Below are 22,427 nucleotides of genomic sequence, written 5' to 3' on the forward strand. Positions count from 1 at the left end.
AGGATTTTGAGGGGGGGATTAATGACATTAATCTTAAATCTCTGGATGTCAAAGTGGTTGGGAAAAACATAGACGGAAGTCGATTCCACATACGAACGGTTCGGGCGAAAACGAAGCTCTCTCTACAATGCATTGAGCGATCCGCTGGCCAATCAATTACAAACGGGTGTGAGTTCCTGGGATGTCTAGTATCCCTGACAAACATCCTTACATCAGGAATAAGAAGACGAATATCAGACGAACACACACCATAAAAGTACCGATATACCAGCGCCAAACAACCCACCTTGCAGCGATGTTCATGGGAGGCAATAAAGATATAAAGGATACCCTGCTGTCCTTAATCAACGCCATCACTCTCCTCTGTGCATGGTCCAGTATCTCCAGGGATGATCTTGAGTTCTACTCAATTTTCGGCCTTATGAAAGTAGTGTAAATGTTAAGAAGTTCAGACGGAGTGCTGTAATTCTTACACCGTTTAAGGAAGCCTAAACACACGAATGTTTCTTTCGACACTTCAAATACATGTTTAGCCCAAGGGACATCACTTTGTATTTTCATGTCCAGAACATCAAGAGCTTCTGATTGCTCTACATCTCTACCGTTAATATACAAAGATGATCGTAATGGCTCAACGAATCGTATGTGTGACAACAAGCAGCAATGAGACTTCCGTGCATTAAAATCTACTCGATTCATTCAACCCCACTCAGAAATGACCAGCAAATCCTGGCAGAATGTATCATCTATAACCCGCCTCTTGGAAGATCATGCTATACATATAGATCAAAGCTGAAGGACAGAGTGAGCTTGGGGTCTACATTGAGAACCCAAGGACTACAATCTGTTTTTGACTGCCTGTCCATATTACGATTCTGCAGTATGCGAGTATGAACATCTTTACGGACAGTAAACTGGGCATAAGGGCAATAACAACCAGGACGGTAAGGTCACGAACAGTCTTGGAGTGTAAGTAAGAAATTAACGCCTTCTCTGAGAACGGCACGATCCGCATCGTTTGGGTGCCGGGCCAAAGCGGAGTAAGGGGGAATAAAGGAGAAGACGATTTGGAAGTGAAGGCCAGATGATTTAGACCGTAAATAAAGAGATCGGTATATATGGCAGCTATATCCAAATCTGGACCGATCTGGGCCCAATTGAAGAATGATGTCGAGTGGCCCAACACAAATTTTATTGGCCCAAGACCTTAAATCGGCAGATCAGTCTATATGGGGGGAATACAGGAGCTAACGGATCGACGCAGTTCGATTTAAGGGCGTAGTCGACGAGTGGAAGAGCGAAACAATCTGTAGGACGGAAAAATTCCTTTGGGACATCCAGATCGTGAGAAGGTGCGGCTATTACTGAAAAGAAGTAAGCAGGAGGTCAGAATAGCTTTCGGTATCATAACGGGACACATAGGACTACGAGCTCACTTATATAAAATCGGTGCAGCAAGTGATGGCATGTGGGGAAGATGATGTTGCGTTGGAGCATTTCCTAAGTCATTGAGGCTAACAGACGCCGGTACTTAGATGGGGACACAATTCCAGACATGAACCAAATTATGGACGGGGTATAGAACAATTAAAGATTATGTAAGTAGCACGGAATTCCTAAGTTAGATTTTCTTTTTAGAGGTTACTTTATAGTTTTTAGAGCGCACAACAAGCCGATTACTGGCTTAGGTGTATGTCCATAGTGGCATGGGACGGATAAATATCTGCACCTAACGTAATCTCTACCTTGTTTCATCTCGTCAGGTTAAGGGTGCAGCCCGCCATCAGTCTCACTTAGACTTTTTCGTCCATTGTGATACCACAAGAACATGAGTAGTATGATGCCTTCTACTTCCTACCATTGAACCATCCAGATCGCTTTGAAAGTCCAACATCTTGCGAATGTTCACATCTGCTACTCCTTCTGACTGTCAATGCGGAACGCACACACAGCAGATGTTGCATAGTGTCTTGTGCCTCGACGTCCTCATAGCTTCTGTAAAAGGCGTTAATTGCAACCTTCAGTTTGTCAGCATGTTTTCCGATCAGACAGTCAGCTGTCATGACGAAAACCAAGACTGAGACGTCTGTTATAGCCAGCGACAGCAAAGCAAAGCTCTCCTCAAGTCTACATAATTTTGGAATGCTCATAACCCTCACTTTGTGACCAGCTACCATTCGTTGTCCTCCAGGTGTGATCCTGAATACTTAGCCTACATGTAGCAAAAGTCATACCCGCAGATTCCCGTACTCCTGTAAGGTAAGATAGTTGCTAGTCTCGCAAGCAATTCCCTGGGAGATCTCTGTGCCTGGCAACCATAACAGGTGAATTTTGAACTGTTCAGCCATCTCGTTGACACATCTGTGAAAGTCGAGGGCGGTTTTTCAGAAACATCTTCTCCATGGATTTTATGGTTGCTTGCTTGGAAGATTGGCATAAATATCTTCTCAGGCAGCCAGGCAGCCATTAAATCCCTGGAGAATGTATTTCCTAACACAAAAACCACCCTCGACTGTCGCAGATTTCTCAACGAGATGGCTGAACAGTTTAAAATTTACCTGTTATGGAAGCCGGTTCACAGGGATATCCCAGGGAATTGTAAAGCGGATGAGCTTGCGATACTAGGAACTACCCTACACATTCCAAAGATACTGGAATCTGTGGGTATGCCTCTAGCGACATGTAAGTTAAGTTTTCAGGACCAGGCCCGAAGGATAACGAACGATAGATGGTCACAAAGAGGGCGCTGAGAGCATTTCAAAACTATGTGGCCTAATCTAGACGTGAAGAGGTCTACTGCTTTGCTGTCATTGGCTAGAACAGACGTCTCAGCCATTGTATCCGTCATGACAAGTCACTGTCTAATCGGAAAACATGCTGACAGCCTGAAAGTTGCCAGCAACGATTTTTACAGAAGCTGTGAGGACATCGAAGAAGAGGAGTCTAAAGAACACCTTCTGTGTGTGTGTCCCTTACTAGCAGTTAGAAGGAGTTCCACTTTAGGTTCTCATTTATTTGGGAACCTGTCTGATATAGCGGATGTGAAAATTTGCCAGTTATTGGGCTTTTTAAAGCAATCTGGATGGTTCAACGATAGGAACTAGAAGGCATTTTCCTTCTTCTGTTCCTATAGTATCACAATGGACGAAAACGTCTAAGTGAGTCTGATGGCAGACTGCTTTTTAATGCAATCTGGATGGTTCAACGGCGGGAACTAGAAGGCATCTTCCTTCTTCTGTTCCTGTGGTATCACAATGGACGAAAACATCTAAGTGAGTCTGATGGCAGACTGCCACTTAAACCTAACCTAACCTAGGTGTAGCACTTATCTCAGTGAATCAGTTATTGTCATCCTCAGTGCGACTGTGATGCAAAAACAAGTCATCCATTCAGATCCGGCTTAGTTTGAACATTAAGTGGACTTTTGAAGCACCGTCCACCAGACCACAACACCATATAGCATTATAGGTGTGACAGCTGTAGTATACACCAGGTACTTAACACGAGGCTCAAACCTCCAACTTTTGCCAATGGCTTTCTTATAGGCTTATAGGGCAAGTGTTGCCTTTCTTGTCCTTTCCAAAATGTTGGATTTGTAGTTCAATTTCCTGTCCAGCAATACCCCTTGATATTTTGCACTTTTAGTAAATGGAACACCCTATTCCAAGGAAAACAATGTCCAGAGGCATTGGGTGTAGCATTTAATTTATTGCATCCGATGGTGTCGTTCTCAGTGCGACTGTGATGCAAACACATTCCATCCTTTCAGATCCGGCTTAGTATTGAACAGTAAGTGGACTTTTGAAGCACCGTTCACCAGCTCACAACACCATATAGCATTATAGATGTGATAACTGTAGTATACACCGAGTACATAACACGCGGCTTAAATGCCCAACTTTTGCCAATGGCTTTTTTATAGGCCAAGAGTTCCCTTCTTGCCCTTTCCAAAATGTTGGATTTGTAGTTCAACTTCCTGTCCAGCAAAACCCCTTGGTATTTTGCGCTTCCAGTGGAACACCAGACCACAACACCATATTGCATTATAGGTCTGACAACTGCAGTATATACCCAGGAGTGACACGCGGTCTAAGCCCCCAACTTTTGCCAATGGCTCTATGTAGAGGACAAAAGTGGCCTTTCTTGCCCTTGTAAAATCTTCGAAAGCTTTATCTTCTCGAATTACAAGTGAATTTTTGAAGTACTCAACATTTTGGTATGGCAGCCATGTACAAACTTCTCCACAAACTTTGCCCAAAACAGCTATTGATTTTGAATTTTTCACAACTTTTTGCAGTGTCCTGCTACATTACTCTGGGTTAGTCTGAGTTACACATAAATATTGTTACGACACACATACACACGCACACAGGCATTCACATAGAGATGCATCACAAATACACGCAACGAGAATAATTTTGTAAAAAAAACATGTTTTTCTGCACCTGTAAACGTACCCTCCACATTCAATTGTATGGCATGACGATCGGTGCCACGTTCATTTTCCACAACCAAATAATAGGGACGTGCATCGTGTTCGCTGGCATGATGGATGTGCAGTGTAGAGAGATAACAATCCTCACGTGAATCTTGTAGTAAATCATCGGCGCGAAAACGGTCTGTAAAGATAAAAATGATGGAGGATGGAAGAAAACAAAAAAATCAGAAAAAAAATCGATAGAAAAAACCGCCAAATATGACACACAGGATGCAGAATTATTCCCCAAATGACAAAAGCCAAACATAATAGGATGATTGAATTGATAGATGGATGGCAGAATGCATGGAGAGCGACACAAATCGGGTGTGCATATAAAGAGTTGCGGCGGCGTTGTTGTTGTTGTTGTTTGGTTTCCATAGGTGGGTTGTTGTCGATTGAATTGCATGATGATTTGTTACGATATTTGGTTTCGGTTCAAATGCCCATGTGCATGTTAGAGGATTTTGATGATTATGTATGCGATGGTGGTCAAAGGTTGCAATTGCATCATTCCATCACATAAAAGTAATGTCGTTGTTATACAAACAGCATACAGTGGTGGCACAATGTCAGTGGTAAACATTATTAAGGTATGGCGAATGGCAACACAGACGATTGGACGCCAGCAGAAAATTTCGCGGAAAATTCAGGCCAAAAGGTTAAGGCGAAAACAGAGTGTCAACACATAAAGGTATGAGCCATGAATTCGGTGAATTTTTATTTCGTTTCAAGTTACATTGAAAACGTCATAGCAGCAGTTGCATTGGCGATTTGGCACATTTGTGGCAGAAGCGTACCGCGCACAGAGTTTGTAGCCGTCGGAAATTCGTTAATTAGTGGTCAACATGTAAAATTGTTTTTCTCGGTTATTTTTGTTGGTTGGTGGCATTTGGTGCCAAAGGGCATCGGCATCGTGATGGTTGTTGGTTGCAGCAAATATTTCCCATATTGGTCATTGCCCCAAAATCCACACCGACATTCAAGTTGTCATGGTCATTACATTTGTGGTCAATGCATATTTCCATATACCCATGAAAATGGAGAATTCCCACACATTATCCAATGGCAGCCATACGCGTTATAATCGTCGATGAAGAGTCCATGCGTCCATAGAATTTGTATGTTTTAGGTAATGCACAGCAGTCGTGTAGTTAAAATTATAGGCGTTCAGACATTCATTCGCGCATTTATAATCCATTCATTATTTGATTTGATTTCATTATCAGATAGAGCCCATCGGTGAAAAGGATTTTTGGCAAAATTAATTTTTCATTAAGGTTTCGTTGAAACATGAGAAGCGATTCATCCATCATTCCATGGGAAATTTGTTAAATAGAACAGAAAAGAGAAAAAAAAAATGGAAAATCAGTTAGTGTTAGTGCAGGATTTCAGTATTAAATCTTTCATTTGATGCCGCTTTACACTCACCAATAGACGAGCCGGCATCTAAGCGCAATGAGCCCCATTCCCAAGCCACACGTGTTGGTCGAGGGTCAGCACAAACGACCAATGTCAATGAGGCCGGATCGCCGCGTTTCACCAAAACTGTATGCATAGAAGGATGTAGACGTAAGACTTGTGGAGCACCTGAAAGATAGAAAGAAAAATTAAAAGATTACTAAAAAAGATAGCTTAGATAGGGCGACCAAATCTTGTGGGAACCCTAGATCCGGCTAAAAATACTATGGACTTGAAAAGAAAATAAATAACTTAGTGGACGTGTTCTCATTTCGCTCTTTAAAGAAAAATATCCGTATCTTGGAATAGGTACCACCTAGTACGAAAAAATTTTAAAGCCTTTTTGGAGTAGGCTCAAAATGAACTCCAAAGACCCAACAGCTGCGGTGGTGGCATCTTATCGTAGCATGTTGCACGCAACTTCTGGTGGTGTGGGTGCTTTAGCACCTGTAGTCGAGAGTAATGCTTCAAGCGCACAACAAGTCGTCAGACTAATTAATGAGGAAGAGACGAATAATCCCGAGGGATGCACGGTTCGTCCCCAGCCTTTAAGTAAAGGTGACGTTTCCGACTCGGATTCAGACAGAGACAGTGTCAATGAAACAGTTATCGTAGCCGAATCGAGAGATGAGGGCAGCAGGATGAAGGTAGAGGTGAGCGATGGCTTTGCTAAAATCCGAAGCAGACAGAGAAAGCGATCCGGGGCACGACGAAGGAGATAGAGGAGTATGTACCGGAAGTGCAATCGGGCGAAAGTGCAGGATGCTGAAAGAAATAGAACTGACATTGCAAGAATTGCAAATTTTGCCCATGGACATTCCACCAAGGAACAGGGGCAAACTTCTCACATGTCAATGAGTGTAGTCCGATTCAAGTAGAAGCTCAATGATAAGGGGCCTCCTTTTTATAGCCGAATCCGAACGGCGCGGGGCAGTGCGACACCTCTTTGGATAGAAGTTTTACATGGCATAGTACCTCACAAATGTAGCCAGCATTAGGAGAGGAAAAACCACCGCTGAAAAATTTTTCTGTTGGTCTCGCCAGGATTCGAACCCAGCTGTTCAGCGTCATAGGAGGACATGCAAACCTCTGCGCTACGGTGGCCTCCATTGCAAGAACTTCTGCGAAAGCTGGAAAGAAAGAAAAGCCGAACACCGCTAGAACGCTGAAAAAGATCTCCCCGCTTTCAAGTACTCTGGAAAATACAAGCCAGTCCTCCCACAATACTCCAGACTAGAGATGTGCGCGTGAGTGATTTTCCACTCACCCGCAAGCACGGTCACGAGACGAAAATTTTACTCATGCACGACTCACGAAACACTCGCGATTCACGAGACAATCACGAGAAAATCATGACTCACGAGACATTCACGATGCACTCTCACGGCTACCGTGACGCTCACGATTAGTATCATGAGCGTGACTTCATTCACGCTCAACCACGAAGAATTTGGATTCAATTACGGTCACACACGATCACGTGATTGGATTTGGATCTCTCTCTCCCGAATCACGTGATTCACGTATGATACGCATTCATGTGTATACCTCCAATCCAATGGAGAAACAAAGTCGGAATCATAACGAAGGAAGCGCTCACGGCCCCACAGTCGTGGGGTAATAACAACATTGATAAGCGGGGTCAAGCCCAGGCAGAATTCTTGAATACTAACCATCTAATAACACTTAATATTGGTAACTCCGCTACCTTTGTTAATAGGATTTGAGAGGAGGTTTTAGATGGATGTCCACAAAATCTAAACGATGAGGTTCAGTCAAAGACTTTATGACAGAGCACATAGTAAAAAAGTGCAAGTTTATTGGGATGTGTGTTACACAATAAGATAATCAGAGCGGCAAAAAGTACCTCCTTGCAGCTTTTTTTTTTAGAAAATAGGTCGACAGAGTCAATGAAACCCCCTGTTTGAAAAAGATTCTCTCAAAAACCCATGAAAGTAGAGACATCGGAGGACATTTGGAGGCTTTTGATGAAAACAATGCGTTTCCACAGAATACGACGGGATTCACATAGACACCGGAATCTTGGAATAATAAGGTTGACCAAAGGTTTTCCATAACGGAATTTATGGTCAAGGAAGCCTTGAGAAGTCTTTCAGCATTTGTATACCCTACACCACTACTGTGGTACGAGGTATTATAACTTAGTGAATTTGTTTGTAACACACAGAAAGAAGAGAGATAGACCCATTGATAAGTATACTGATCGACTCAGATCCACTTTCTGATTCGATTTAGCTTCATGTTATTTTGTGTACAAAGTACAGGCCGCAATTTTCCTCCAAAAGTCTTAAAATTTGGTGCATGCAAGTTTTCGGGCTCGATACGAAGTCTATTGAAATTGGAACAAGAGCGTCCACCATGGATCGCATTTGTCGAGCTCTATGCGCGGTATCTCTTTTTAGACAAACAAATAATATTGAATAAGAACTGTTGTGCTATTGGAACTATATGAAGCTATAATCCGATTCGGACCATAAATGTATGCTGAACATTGTAGAAGTCATAGAGTAATATTTCAAATCATTCGGATAAGAATTGGGCCTTGTAGGGGCTCAAGAAGCAAAATCGGGAGATCGGTTTATATGGGAGCTGTATCAAGCTATTGATCGATTCAGACCATATTAGACACGCATGTTGAAGGTCATGAGAGAAGTCGTTGTACAAAATTTGTGCCAAATCGGATGACAATTGCGCCCTCTAGAGGCTCAAGAATTACCGATTTTCGCCTTACTTAGCACAGTTATTGGAAGTCATAACAAAACACCTCATGCAAAATTTCAGCTAAATCGGATGAGAATTGCGCGCTCTATTGGCTCAAGAAGTCAAGATCCAAGATCGGTTTATATGACAGCTATACCAGATTATGAACCGATTTAAATCATACTTAACGCAGTGGTTGGAGGCTCAAGAAGTCAAAACCCAAGATCGGTTTATATGGCAGCTATATCAAAACATGAACCGATTTGAACCATACTTAGAGCAGTTGTTGAAAGTGATACCAAGATACCACGTGCAAAATTTTAGTCAAATCGGACGAGAAATGCGCACTCTAGAGGCTCAAGAAGTCAAGACCCAAGATCGGTTTATATGGCAGCTACATCAAAACATGGATCGATTTGAACCATACTTAGCGCAGTTGTTGGAAGTGATACCAAAACACCGTGTGCAGTCAAATCGGACGACAATTGCACCCTCTAAAGGCTAAAGAAGTCAAGACCCAAGATCGGTTTATATGGCAGCTATATCAAAATATGGACCGATTTGGCCCATTTACAATCCTAACCGACCTATACTAATAAAAAGTATTTTTGGAAAAATTCAAGAGGCTAGCTTTACTCCTTTGAAAATTAGCGTGCTTTCGAAGGACAGACGGACGGACGGACAGACTGACGGACATGGCTAGATCGACTTAAAGTGAGATGACGATCAAGAATATATAATCTTTATGGGGTCTCCGATGCATATTTCGAGGTGTTACAAACAGAATAAACAGAGAAGTTTGCCCCTGTTCCTTAGTGGAATGTTCATCCTATGGTGAAGGGTATAAAAAGTCACAGTTTGGTACGGTCTATGGGCTGATGGCATCATAGGACCGTACTTCTTCAATGACGATGCGAATCGTAACGTAACTGTGAATGGTGAGCTCTATCGTGAGATTATACGGAGGCTACCATAGCACAGAGTTTAGCATGTCCGCCTATGACGCTGAACGCCTGGGTTCGAATCCTGGCGAGACCATCAGAAAAAATTTTCAGCGGTGGTTTTGCCCCCCTAATGCTGCCAACATTTGTGAGGTACTATGCCATGTAAAACTTCTCTCCAAAAAGGTGGCGCACTGTGGTACGCCGTTCGGAATCGGTTATATAACAGGAGGCCCCTCATCATTGAGATTAAACTTGAATCGGACTGCACACATTGGTATGTGAGAAGTTTGCCACTGTTCCTTAGTGGAATGTTCATTGGCAAAATTTTAAATTTTTTTTCATTTTATGGTGGAGGATATAAAAAGTCACAGTTTGGTACGGTTTATGGGCTGATGGCATCATTGGACCGTACTTCTTCAATGACGATGCGAATCGTAACGTAACTGTGAATGGTGAGCTCTATCGTGAGATGATACGGAGGCTACCGTAGCGCAGAGTTTAGCATGTCCGCCTATGACTCTGAACGCCTGGGTTCCAATCCTGGCGAAACCATCAGAAAAAATTTTCAGCGGTGGTTTTACCCTCCTAATGCTGCCAACATTTGTGAGGTACTATGCCATGTTAAACCTCTCTCCAAAGAAGTGTCGAACTGTGACACGCCGTTCGGACTCGGCTATAAAAAGAAGGCCCCTCATCATTGAGCTTAAACTTGAATCGGACTGCACTCATTTGTATGTGAGAAGTTAGCCCCTGTTCCTTAGTGGAATGTTCATGTTCATTCATGTTCATTTCAATTTTTTTTCATCCTATGGTGGATGGATGGATGATGGATAAAAAGTCACAGTTTGGTACGGTTCATGGGCTGATGGCATCATTGGACCGTACTTCTTCATAGACGATGCGAATCGTAACGTAGCTGTGAATGGTGAGCTCTATCGTGAGATTATACGGAGGCTACCGTAGCGCAGAGGGTTCGAACCCTGTCAAGACCATAAGAAACAATTTTGAGCGGTGGTTTTACCCTGTGGCTGGCAATATATGTGAGATACTATGCCATGTAAAACTTCTTTCCAAAGGGGTGTCGCACTGCGGTACCGTACTATCGATTCAATTTAAGATTTTATGCATTTTTCTAAATTTTATGTGTTTTGTTTCTTTGAAAAACTTTCCAATAACTCTTAAAAAATCACCCTTTAGTTGGCATTTTATTCAAATTCAGTGCGGTTATGTACTTTGGCAGTGGCTGACACGAAAGTACGGTGAAACTTAACACCCTTTAACCTACATAAATAATCCATATTGAAACTTTTTATTTTCTGTTACATGAACCACTTGAATTATATGCTGGTACTTTTTTTTCTCAGTGCACTTATTACGCTTTGTTTTACTCTATGGCTATTGTTTGGTAAACTTACCCACAACTTGTAGTGAAACCGGATCCGATATGGCCACTCGTTCCTGGCCATTGATGTAATTTGTGGCATGGCATTCGTATTCACCTTGATAGTCGTATGTCACATTGTCAATGACCAAACGTGGCTCATTCCCACGTTCCACATATTTTGAGCCATGGGAAATGCTATATGACACATTCGGAAAAGATAACAGAAAACAAAATAGGGGAGAGAAAAGAAAAAAAAAATATTACAGCAACATGTATTGTTTAAGGATATAAGAAATTTATTGAAATGCTAGTGAGTGATGATCTGAGAGTTTATGCTGCATGAAAGTGAAATTCAATTGTGATGGGAGAGTTTTTGTTACAATTTCCATGTTTTTGCCAGAGTTAAAAAAAAAACAGAACAAACGAAAGCGAAAACAAACGATGCTCTTATGAATGCATAAACAAAATTTTATTTATTTTTTCTAATAACTTGGAATATTATTTTCTTGTTTTTAATATTTTCTCTGAAAGCTGATGTTGATGGCCTTGTTTTCCAGCAGTACTGTTCCAAATTCGTTTTTGTATTCTTTTTTGGATTTATCGTTGATTTACGTTCAACTCACGTTCGCAGACAATGACAAGCGAAAAGTTGTTAGAATATGAGTGAAATATGAACAAGTTGTTCGTGTCCTGTCGATGGTGTGTTGTGTCATTGATGATGCCTTCGATTACAGTGATGGTGGCAAAGAGATAGTGTTCCCATGATTATTTCCACACAATTCGCACCAGAGAAAGTAGGAGGTTGCGAAGGCATGGGAAAGACCTTTCAACAGATGGTATTGTTTCATTGCTCCTCTCTCTCTTTCTGAATCTTTCTCACAGGAGTATTTGAACATCTTATACTGGCTGGATTCAGTGCCAGTAAAAACAGTCAAATTATTTTAACATCCTGTTGTCTTGAAATGTGATGCAGAGGAAACATTGTTTGATTTCAATCTAATTTGCAACCTGAGAAACGAAGGATGATTGACTATGCATGTACATGAGAATAATTGATGGCCTGCATGCTTACAAGAAGAATGTGTATTGATCATTTGGAGAGGTGAATGTTAAAAAGTATAGCAACTTTTTTAAAAAGAGCAAATTTGCAAAGGTTTAAATTTTCCCAGCCAAGCTATATATAAAAACTAGCTGAACCGGGCCCGCTCCGCTGCGCTTTCTTTTACTTTATATGGAACAAAATTATCCTTTGAATATTTATTTTCGACAATTAAAGAGCTTAAACTGAAATACCATGCCACAAAATTAGTATATATAAATCGCTTGACTAACAGTATAACACTATAAACGTCTTTAACTGAATCCCATACACTCTCTATTGGTCAATGAATTCGCTTGGAGGACTTAGGGTCATTTACGTTTGGGTGTTAGATATACTCCATTCTTAAAGGTTTTTATTTTAGCCCGATATTGTCATGATGTCAGCTAGACACTTGGCCCTGAAAAAATTTTCAGAATCGTGTTCTTCTCTCGAATACCATTCATTTAAAACCCATATTGCCATTGGTTTAAGGGAAGTTTATGGGATGAGACGTCCTCAAACACTTGGCCCCAAAATTTGTACTCTTTTGGGGGTTGTTTTGGGAAAGGGGCGGTGCCCCAAATAAATGGTCTCACATTTGGATATCAGATTCGTATTCTACTCCCAAATACCTTTATTGGAGACCCATATTACGATGGTCACTAAATACTTAATGTTTGTGGGGTGGGGAAAGGGTAGACCGCCAGATAATTGGTCCCGAAAGTGGGTATCAATTTCGTACTCTTCTCCCCATTACTTTTCATTTGAACCCCACATTGACGTGATCGGTAAATATGACCGATTTAGGAGTGTTTGTGGAGTGGAGTGGTCCCCTCTCTCAATTATCATTTATTTGAACCCAATATTGCCATTGGCCTCAAAATTGGATATCAAATTCATTCTCTTATCTCAAAAATTTTTCATTTAAAGCCCTTATAGCAAAATTCAGCTAATATGTCCGGTTTGGGGTATGGGCCCTAAAAACTATCAATACCGAGATCCACTCCCTTTAAGACTCAAATTGAAATGGTGGGCAAATACGTCCTATTATTAGGTTGTTATGGGGGTGGGACGTCCCCTGGACAGTTGGTCCTTAATGTTGATACAAGATTCGTGATCTATCCTCAATACCTTTCATTTGAGCTACATATTTCCATGGTCGGTAAACATGACCGGTTTGGGGGACGGGACGGCCGTTCAGTGATTTGGCCCTGAAAATATGTACCAGATTCGTGTTCTACTCTAAATTACCTCTTATTACAGCCCCATATTGGAATGGTCAGCAAATACGTCCTATATATGTTATGGGGGCCACCCCACCCCCATAACATCACCCAATATTGATATCAAATTCGTGCTTTACTCCCAAAGGTCTTTCATTTGAGGCCCATATGGTCGTAATTTTTTTTTTTTGTTGGGGGTGTTTTTGCGATATATCAGTTTCATATTCTACACTGAAGTACCTTTTATTTAAGCCCGATATTGCCATGGTAAGTAAATTAGTCCTGTTTGGGCGGTGTTTCTGGGAAGGGATGGACCCCCAAAAACTTGGTAACACATTTGAATATCAGATTCGTATTCTCGCAAATATCTTTCCTCCCATGTTGAGATGGTCGGTAAATATGTCAATTTTAGGGGTGTTTTGGGGGTTGAGGTGGTGTTTTGGGGGTTGAGGTGGTGACGCTGAACGCCTGGCTTCGAATCCTGGCGAGACCATCAGAAAAAATTTTCAGTGGTGGTTTTCCCCTCCTAATGCTGGCAACATCTGTGAGGTACTATGCCATGTAAAACTTCTCTCCAAAGAGGTGTCGCACTGCGGCATGCCGTTCGGACTTGGCTATAAAAAGGAGGCCCCTTATCATTGAGCTTAAACTTGAATCGGGCTGCACTCATTGATATGTGAGAATTTTGCCTCTGTACCTTAATGGAATATTCATGGGCAAAATTTGCAATTTGCAAGAGCTATATTCCATAGTAGAGGAAACCGTACGGCTCCTTGAGGCGTTCCTCTGCTGACACATCGTTTTAGATCCACAGATCCCAGGCCTGCCGTAATGCATCTTTTAGTAAGTAGATTATTGATAAACTTTCTTACGGTAGAGTTGATGCCTAGAAACTCCAACTTCTTCATGATTGACATCGGTTTTGCAAATGCAAATTTTGACCATGAACATTCCACTAAGGAATAGGGGCAAACATCGGTTTTATATTATTGAAAGCACCTTCAATGTCAAGAAATGCTTCCATTGTATATTCCTTGACAGAGAGAGAACCCTTTGTGTAAACGACTAGGTCGTGAAGGGCTGTTTCCGTGGATTTGCCTTTACTATATTCATGCTGCTCCTGCGACAGGCGATCTCCAGGAATCTTTGCCCTAAGATATGTTTCTATCAACCTCTCAAGAGTCTTCAACATGAAGGATGACAGACTGATAGGAGGAAAATCTTTCGCCTTCGTGTGGTACGGTTTTCCTGCTATCGGAATGAAAATGACTTTGTGTCCCTCCATCCCACAGGTACATATGACATTCTGATACAAGCATGGTATATCTTCCTAAGCCAAGGAGCCAGTCTTTTGGATACATCTTGTAATTCATCCGCAGATACATCATCAGAGCCTGGCGACTTATTGGAGTCGAAACTTTTAATCGCCCAAAGGATTTTCGGCTCAGACACAATTTCCCTAATAACCTCCGATGAATGTATACAAGTGACAACTTCTTCTGGCGCCACGTTGTCCATTGGAAAAAGTGCCGGGAAATGTGTTTAAACGAGTGGTTCTAGTGTTTCTTCACTAGACATTGTCCCTACATTCTCTGACTTCCGAATATACCCCACCGTAATAGGTCTCAAGGACAGAATCTTCCTTAGCCAAGAGGCCTCAGTTGTATCCTCCACGGAGCTACAGAATTCCACCCATGATTAGTTCTGAGCCTTTCTCAGCTCGACCTTATATTTTCTTAGCTCAGCCTTATAGATGTCCCAATGGTGTGTTGCTCTTGTGGTTTTCGCTCTGTTGAAGAGTTTTCTGCAGTCCTTCCTTAAACCAACCAGCTGTATTTGCCCCTTGGCTTGGCACTAGGACGTGATCCGCTTGTCCACTATGTCTATATCCTCCGTAGTTTTCACTTCCTTTTCTAGTCTAGAAGGGATAGACGTTTAGAATTTGTGCCGAAATTTATCCCAATCCGCGTTTCTTCTGTTTAGACAAGGGACCACTATTGCAGTATTTTCTCCAAGGCTGAAACTAATGTAACGATGATCAGAGAAAATGTGGTCATCCAACACTTCCCAGTCGCATATTCTTGCGCTCATATCCTCCGATACATAGGTAATATCTAGTACCTCCTGCCTGTTCCTGGTAATAAAGATCGCTTTGATCACTTTATTACAAATCGCCAGATTGCAGCCTATAATATATTCGATAAGCAGCTCACCCCTTTCGTTGACATCCGAACTTTCCCATATCTGGTGATGTGCATTAGCATCACTTCCTGCCACGAGGCTCTTCTTTCCTACAGAAGCGGCTTCAACCAGCAACTTAAGGTTTGAAAGCGGCATCTCTGAAACGTGTGCCATATATAGAGAAGCCATATAAGGCAACCTGAAACAAGTAAAAGCGTGATAAGCTCGGCCGGGTCGAATCTTATATACCCTCCACCATGGATCGCATTTGTCGAGCTCTTGCCACGGTATCTCTTTTTAGGCACACAAAGGATAAAAGAGAAGAATTGCTTGTTATGGGAACAACATCAAGTTATAGTTCATATCGGACCATAATTGAACTGAATATTGAAGACCATAGTAAAAGTCATTGTATAAAATTTCAACCAAATCTAGTAAGAACTGCGCACTTTAGGGGCTGAAGAAGTCAAATAGGGAGATCGGTTTATAGGGGAGCTGCATTGGGCTATAAGCCGATTCATGCCATTTTCGACACGTATGTTAAAGGTCATAGGAGAAGCCGTTGTACAAAATTTCAACTAAATCGGATAATAATTGCGCCCTCTAGTGGTTTAAGAAGTTAAGACCCCAGATCGGTTTGTATGGAAGCTATATCTGGTTATGGATTGATTTGAACTATTCTTAACACAGTAGTTGAAAGTCCTAACAAAACGCCTCATGCAAAATTTCAGCCAAATCGGATAACCATTCCGCCCTCTAGTGGCTCAAGAAGTCAAGACCCCAGATCGGTTTATATGGCAGCTATGTTAGGTTATAAACCGATTTAAACTATTCTTAGCACAGTTGTTGGAAGTCATAATAAAATACCTTCAGCCAAATCGGATAGGAATTGCTCCGTGTAGATCGGTTTACATGGCAGCTATATCATGTTATGGACCGATTTCAAATATACTCTGCACAGTTGTTGGAAGTCATAAGAAAACAAAGCAAAATTTCAGCCAAATCGGATAGGAATTGCTCCGTGTAGAGGCTCAAGAAGTCAAGATCCCAGATCGGGTTATATGGCAGCTATATCATTTTATGGACCGATTTTAACCATACTCAGCCCAGTTGTTGAAAGTCATAACAAAACTCCTCGTGCAAAATTTCAGCCAAATAGGATAAGAATTGTGCCCTCCAGCGGCTCAAGAAATCAAGATCCCAGATCGGTTTATATGGCAGCTATATCAAAACGTGAGGCGATAAGCCCATTTACCGACCTACACTAAAAAGAAGTATTGGTGCAAAATTTCAGGCGGCTAGCTTTACTCCTTCGAAAGTTAGCGTGCTTTCGACAGGCAGACGGGCAGAAGGACGGACCTACGGACGGACGTACGGACGGACAGGCGGGCGGACATGGCTCGTTTGACTTAAAATGTCATGACGATTATTTAGACGAATATTTTGAGGAGTTACAAACAGAATGACGAAATTAGTATACCCCCATCCTATGGTGGAGGGTATAGGAAGAAGGGTTTTTGGGAGCGGAGTTCAAATCTGGCAATCAAATTAGGTCTACAGTAGGGTTTTGCAATTTGCACCACTATTCGTACTCTTTCGGCACTTAGCACTCTCAATTTGCCAGCATGACACTTAAGTTATAAGATAAAAGTTAACTCCCAATATCGCAAGAGAACTAGTCTCAATTGTTTAGCCATATTTTTCAAAAAATCCATTTTGTTTGTTATCAATGTACCGAAGGTAATTTCCATACCACCTGCTATTAGAGAAGCTTTCCCTACTATTGTTTAGTTTTCTACAGAACAATGCCAATACAAACGGTGCTTCAATTGTTTTCTGTTCAATTTCCCTATGTTGTATATGGTACACTCGCTCTGCTTTATCCTACCAACTCCCAATCCTGCTTATTCTCATCTAACAACACACACACACACACATAAAAGAAACACAAATTTCTACGTGCCATAAATTTCAATATTTGCCATACTTTGTGCAGAATGCGATGATGATGATTATGTGGATGATGATGGAGCTGCTTTTGCTTTGGAATGCAAGTTCGTTAGTTACCTAATGCTTGTTGGAAAGTAAAATAAGTAAGCCATTGAGAGTCCTATATCCCCATGACATTTTTTCAATGAGAGTTGAAGAAATTGAAGGATTTGTGTTTGTCATGAAACACAGCAGGGCATTTTGAGTTTGAGTAATAGAGGGTTGTATTGCAAAATTAGTTACTACTACAAAAATTTGAAAATAGATTTGACCCACAGGGAACATTACTGGTAATGCAAATGGTATTGGCATACATTACTTGGAAAGTTATGTTCTTGAACATTTGAAATAATTAGGGGTTTTTTTTTGTTGAAATAACACAGCAGAGGAAGTTTGATCAAATGACAAGTAAAAAGGCATAAAGTTCGAACGGGCCGAACTTTGGATACCCACCACCTCATGTATATATGTATGTTAACCACCTTTCGTCACAATCTGTTGAAAATTGGATAACTTATGCACCTAAATTCGGCACGGACATTGAGTGGTGACATAACCACGGGCATTGGGGGCTGCCCCAACCCCAAAACCCTCTAAAAATAGGTTTATTGGGCGATAATGGCAATATGGGACTTGGTATTCGGGAGCAGATTTCCAATATTGTCAGAAAGGATGTATAGGCTTTATAATTTTTTGATATTGAAAAGGGACGGACCCTCCCCCTTCACCCCAAAAAACACCATCCAAAATGAAAATTGGACCGATCGGACCAATATAAATATTTCATTTGATATTGGTAGAATACGAATATGATATTAAAAATTGGGTCCAAGTATCCATGGGGCCGCCCTAACCCCCAAACTCGACAAATTAACCATTGTAACTAGCACAGTTGTTGAAAGACATAACAATACACCTCATGAAAAATTTCAGCAAATTGGATAATAATTGCTCCCTCTAGTGACTCAAGAAGTCAAGACCCCAGATCGGCTTATATGGCAGCTATGCCAGGTTAAGGACCGATTTGAACCTTACTTAGCACAGCTTTGTAGATCATAACAAAACACCTCATGCAAAATTTTAGCTGAATCGGATAATAATTGCTCCCTCTAGTGGCTCAAGAAGTCAAGACCCCAGATCGGTTTATATGGCAGCTATATCAGGTTATAGACCAATTTGAACCATACGTAGCACAGTTCTTGGAAGTGCTAACAAAACACTTCATGCAAAATTTCAGTTGAATCGGATAATATTTGCGTCCTCTAGTGGCTCAAGAAGTCGAGACCCCAGATCGGTTTATATGGCAGCTTTATCATAACATGGACCGATATGCACATTTACGATCCCAACTGACCTACACTAATACTCCTCGAAAGTTAACGTGTTTTCGACAGGCAGACGGACGGACGGACAGACGGACGGTCACGGCTAGTTCGACTTAAAATGTCACGACGATCAAGAATATACATAATTTATGGGGTGACGAAATTAGTATGCCCCCATCCTATGGTGGAGGGTATAAAAAGCCTACATTAAAACATTTCAGGGTATTTGGTTGCAAAGCTATGGTTCACTTACCAATACAGAAGCGGTAAAATTTGTTGAAAAAGTCCATTGAATTTATGTTAGTTGGGTACAGTTCAGAGTCAACGACTTATCGTCTGTTTGATCCAGCAGGAAAAGAAATCGTAACCAGCAGAGATGTGGTTTTCTTCGAAAATTAATTTATTGGTGAAAATTCAAATTACAATCAAATTTTGAATTTTCAAGAAGTGTATAAAGAGATGAATTCTGAAGGTGTCAGTTCGCGGGAAAGTTCATCAGTAGAATTACCAACCGACATAGAAAGTACTTCACAAGAGTAGCCAATAGCGAGAGAATCAGAAAATGAAAATGAACGGATTCGTCACCAAATGCTGAGAATAATTCAACAAGTGAAGAAGATTTCTGTGATAGCTTGATATTGGAAACAGGATACAGGATACAATGACGAAAATTCTGAAATCTCATCGATAGAACATCCCGAAGCAGCATATGAAAATATTTAAATTCGACGTCCAGAGAGAATAGCAAGCATGCCTTAACGTACTTTTGTATTTAGTGCTTTGAAGTTCGTGTCTAATGATCCAACAAATTTAGCTGAAACTGTTTCATCTCCATATTTTTAAGAATAGAAGCAGCTATGAAAAGAGGATATGATTCCTTGATCTAATAAGAATGCAATTCCTACCAAAAGGGTTTTTAAAATGAAAATTGGTGCAAATAACAAGGTATTGCGACGAAAAGCAAGGCTGGTGGCAAAATGAATAGACTACAACAAAACTTTTGCCTCTGTAGTAAGATATGAGTTCATTCGTTTTTTTAATTGGTTTAGCAGTGAAGGATAATTTAAAACAGGTAATAAAAAGGCGTTAAGTTCGATCGGGCCGAACTTTGGATACCCACCACCTTTTATGGGGCCTAGACTTTAAATCGAGATATCGGTCTATATGGCAGCTGTATCCAAATCTGGACCTATTTGGGCTAAGTTTGCAGAAAAATGTCGAAGAGCCTAACACAACTCACTGTCCCAAATTTCGGCTAACTCGAACAATAAATGCGCCTTTTATGGCCCCTTAAATCGAGAGATCGGTCTATATGGCTGCTATATCCAAATCTGGACCAATCTAAGCCAAATTGAAGAAGAATGTCGAAAGACCCAACACAACACACTGTCCCAAATTTCGGCGACATCGGACAATAAATGCGCCTTTTGTGGACCCAAAACCTTAATTCGAGAGATCGGTTTATATGGCAGCTATATCCAAATCTGGATATAGCTATATTCAAATATGGACCGATCTTTGCCGAATTAAAGAAGGTTGTCGGAGGTCCTAACACAACTCACTGTCCCAAATTTCGACGACATCGGACAAAAAATGCTTCTTTTATGGGCCCAAAACCTTAAATCGAGAGATCGGTTTATATGGCAGCTATATCCAAATCTGGACTGATCAAGGCCAAATTGAAGAAAGACATCGAGTGGCCTAACACACTTCACTGTCTCAAATTTGGGCAAAATCGGATAATAAATGTGGCTTTTATGGGTCTAAGACCAAAAATCGGAGGAACGGACTTTATGACGATCTGGGCCTAATTGAAGAAGTATTTTGAATGGCCTAACACAACACACTGTCCCAAATTTGGTAAGGCATGTTTTTCGGCCTAGAGACGAAGCATGTTGAAATTGGAAAAAATAGGTTCAGATTTGGATATAGCTCCCATATATATGTTCGTCCGATTTGCAATAATAATGCAATTAAATGGCCATTTGTAAACCGATTCTCTCAAAATTTGACACGAAGAATTTTCTCTTGACTCTCGGCATTAGTGTTGAATTTCATGGAAATCGGTTCAGATTTATATATAGCTCTCATTTACACATATCGCCAGATTTTAACTTTAAGAGTCAAGAGCGCATATATTGATCAATCTTGGCAAAATTTTGCACAACGGGTTCATCGACGGTTACTACAACACCTGAGAAGTTTGCTCGAAATCGGTTCAGATTAAGATATAACTCCCATATATATGTTCGTCCGGTTTTGAGAATTATTGCAATTAAGTTGTCATTTGTTAACCTATTCTTTCGTAATTGGGTAGGAGGGATTTTCTCTTGACTTTCGACATTACTGATGAATTTCATAGGAATCGGCTCAGATTAAGATATAGCTGCCATACATGTATATCGCCCGATTTTCACTTCAAGAGCCACTGCAAACGCATTTATTGACCGATCTTGCCAAAACTTTGCACAACGTTTTCCTCGACGACTACCACAATACCAGAAAAGTTTGCTCGAAATCGGTTCAGAATTAGATATAGCTCCCATATATATTCGTTTGTCAGATGTTGGCTAATTTGCGTTAATGTTGTCATTTGTCAACCGTAGTTATTACAATTTGAATATATTTGATCGAAATTTGATACGGATTGTTTGATAATGGTTCACAATTGGATATGGCTCCCACATTGTGCCCCGCCCGACTTTTGCCCTTCCTTAGGTTGAAAAGGGGGTGCAGATATTAATCCGCTCCATCGGCTTGTTGTGAGCTCTAAAAACTATAAAGTAACCTTCAAAAAAAGTTAAAAACCTTCAAAAAAAGTTAAAAATACCGTGCTACTTGCAAAATCCTTAATTGTTTTCAATACCACTCCCCTAAGTTGGATCACGTCTGGTATTGTGCCTCCACTTAAGTGCCGGGCAATGACAAAGGAAATGCTCCAATGTCTCTCTCATCTTCCCTGCATGCCCTTAACATGCTATCATTTGCCGCACCGATTTTACATAAGTGAGCTCGTAGTCCTATGTGTGCCGTTATGATACCAATAGCTATACTGACCTCCTTCTTGCTTCCTTTCAGCAATAGCCTCATCATCTCACGATGGGGATCCCCTCAAAGGATTTTCGACGTCCTACCAACCGTTTCGCTGTTGCGTGCGTATTCGTCACCCACTCCCTTAACTCGGACTGCGTCGACCCAAAAAGCTTCGGGTTAACCAAGTTTATTGACGGCAATCCTGTGGCCTTCACTGCCAAATCGTCTGCTCGTTCATCTCCCCTTACTCCGTTATTGCTCGGCACCCAAACGATGCGTATTTTGCTATCCTTTGAGAAGGCGTTAATCTTCTTCTTATACTGCAAGAGTGTTCATAACCTTACCGTCCTGGTTGTTATTGCCTTTATGGCAATTTTACTGTCGGTAAAGATGTTCACACTCGACGTCCTCGCGTTAGCACCACTCCAATTCACGCATTCCCTGATCGCCCGGATCTTCGCCAGCATGACCGTACTATGGTCAGGCAGTCTAAAACAGATCTCAGTCCCTGGGTTCTCAATGTAGACAACCAGGCCCACTCTGTCCTCTATAATGATTGACATGATTTTCCAGATGACAATACTAGAGTTCCGTCAATCCAAGATTGT

General features: G+C 41.2%; 1 protein-coding gene across 1 annotated transcript in view; it reads right to left on the bottom strand.

The window, feature by feature from the left end:
- LOC106086113 (irregular chiasm C-roughest protein) overlaps positions 1–22,427 on the bottom strand; it is a 1,171,308-nt gene that overhangs the window by 223,663 nt on the left and 925,218 nt on the right. Inside the window, exons 12-14 of the mRNA XM_059363383.1 lie at positions 11,019–11,182; positions 5,909–6,067; positions 4,446–4,619 (exon numbers count right to left, since the gene is read on the bottom strand). Coding sequence (XP_059219366.1) covers positions 4,446–4,619; positions 5,909–6,067; positions 11,019–11,182 — 497 coding nt within the window. The remainder of the gene's footprint in view (positions 1–4,445; positions 4,620–5,908; positions 6,068–11,018; positions 11,183–22,427) is intronic.

This window comes from Stomoxys calcitrans, chromosome 2 (assembly GCF_963082655.1).
Source record: "Stomoxys calcitrans chromosome 2, idStoCalc2.1, whole genome shotgun sequence".
Taxonomy (NCBI): Eukaryota; Metazoa; Arthropoda; class Insecta; order Diptera; family Muscidae; genus Stomoxys; species Stomoxys calcitrans.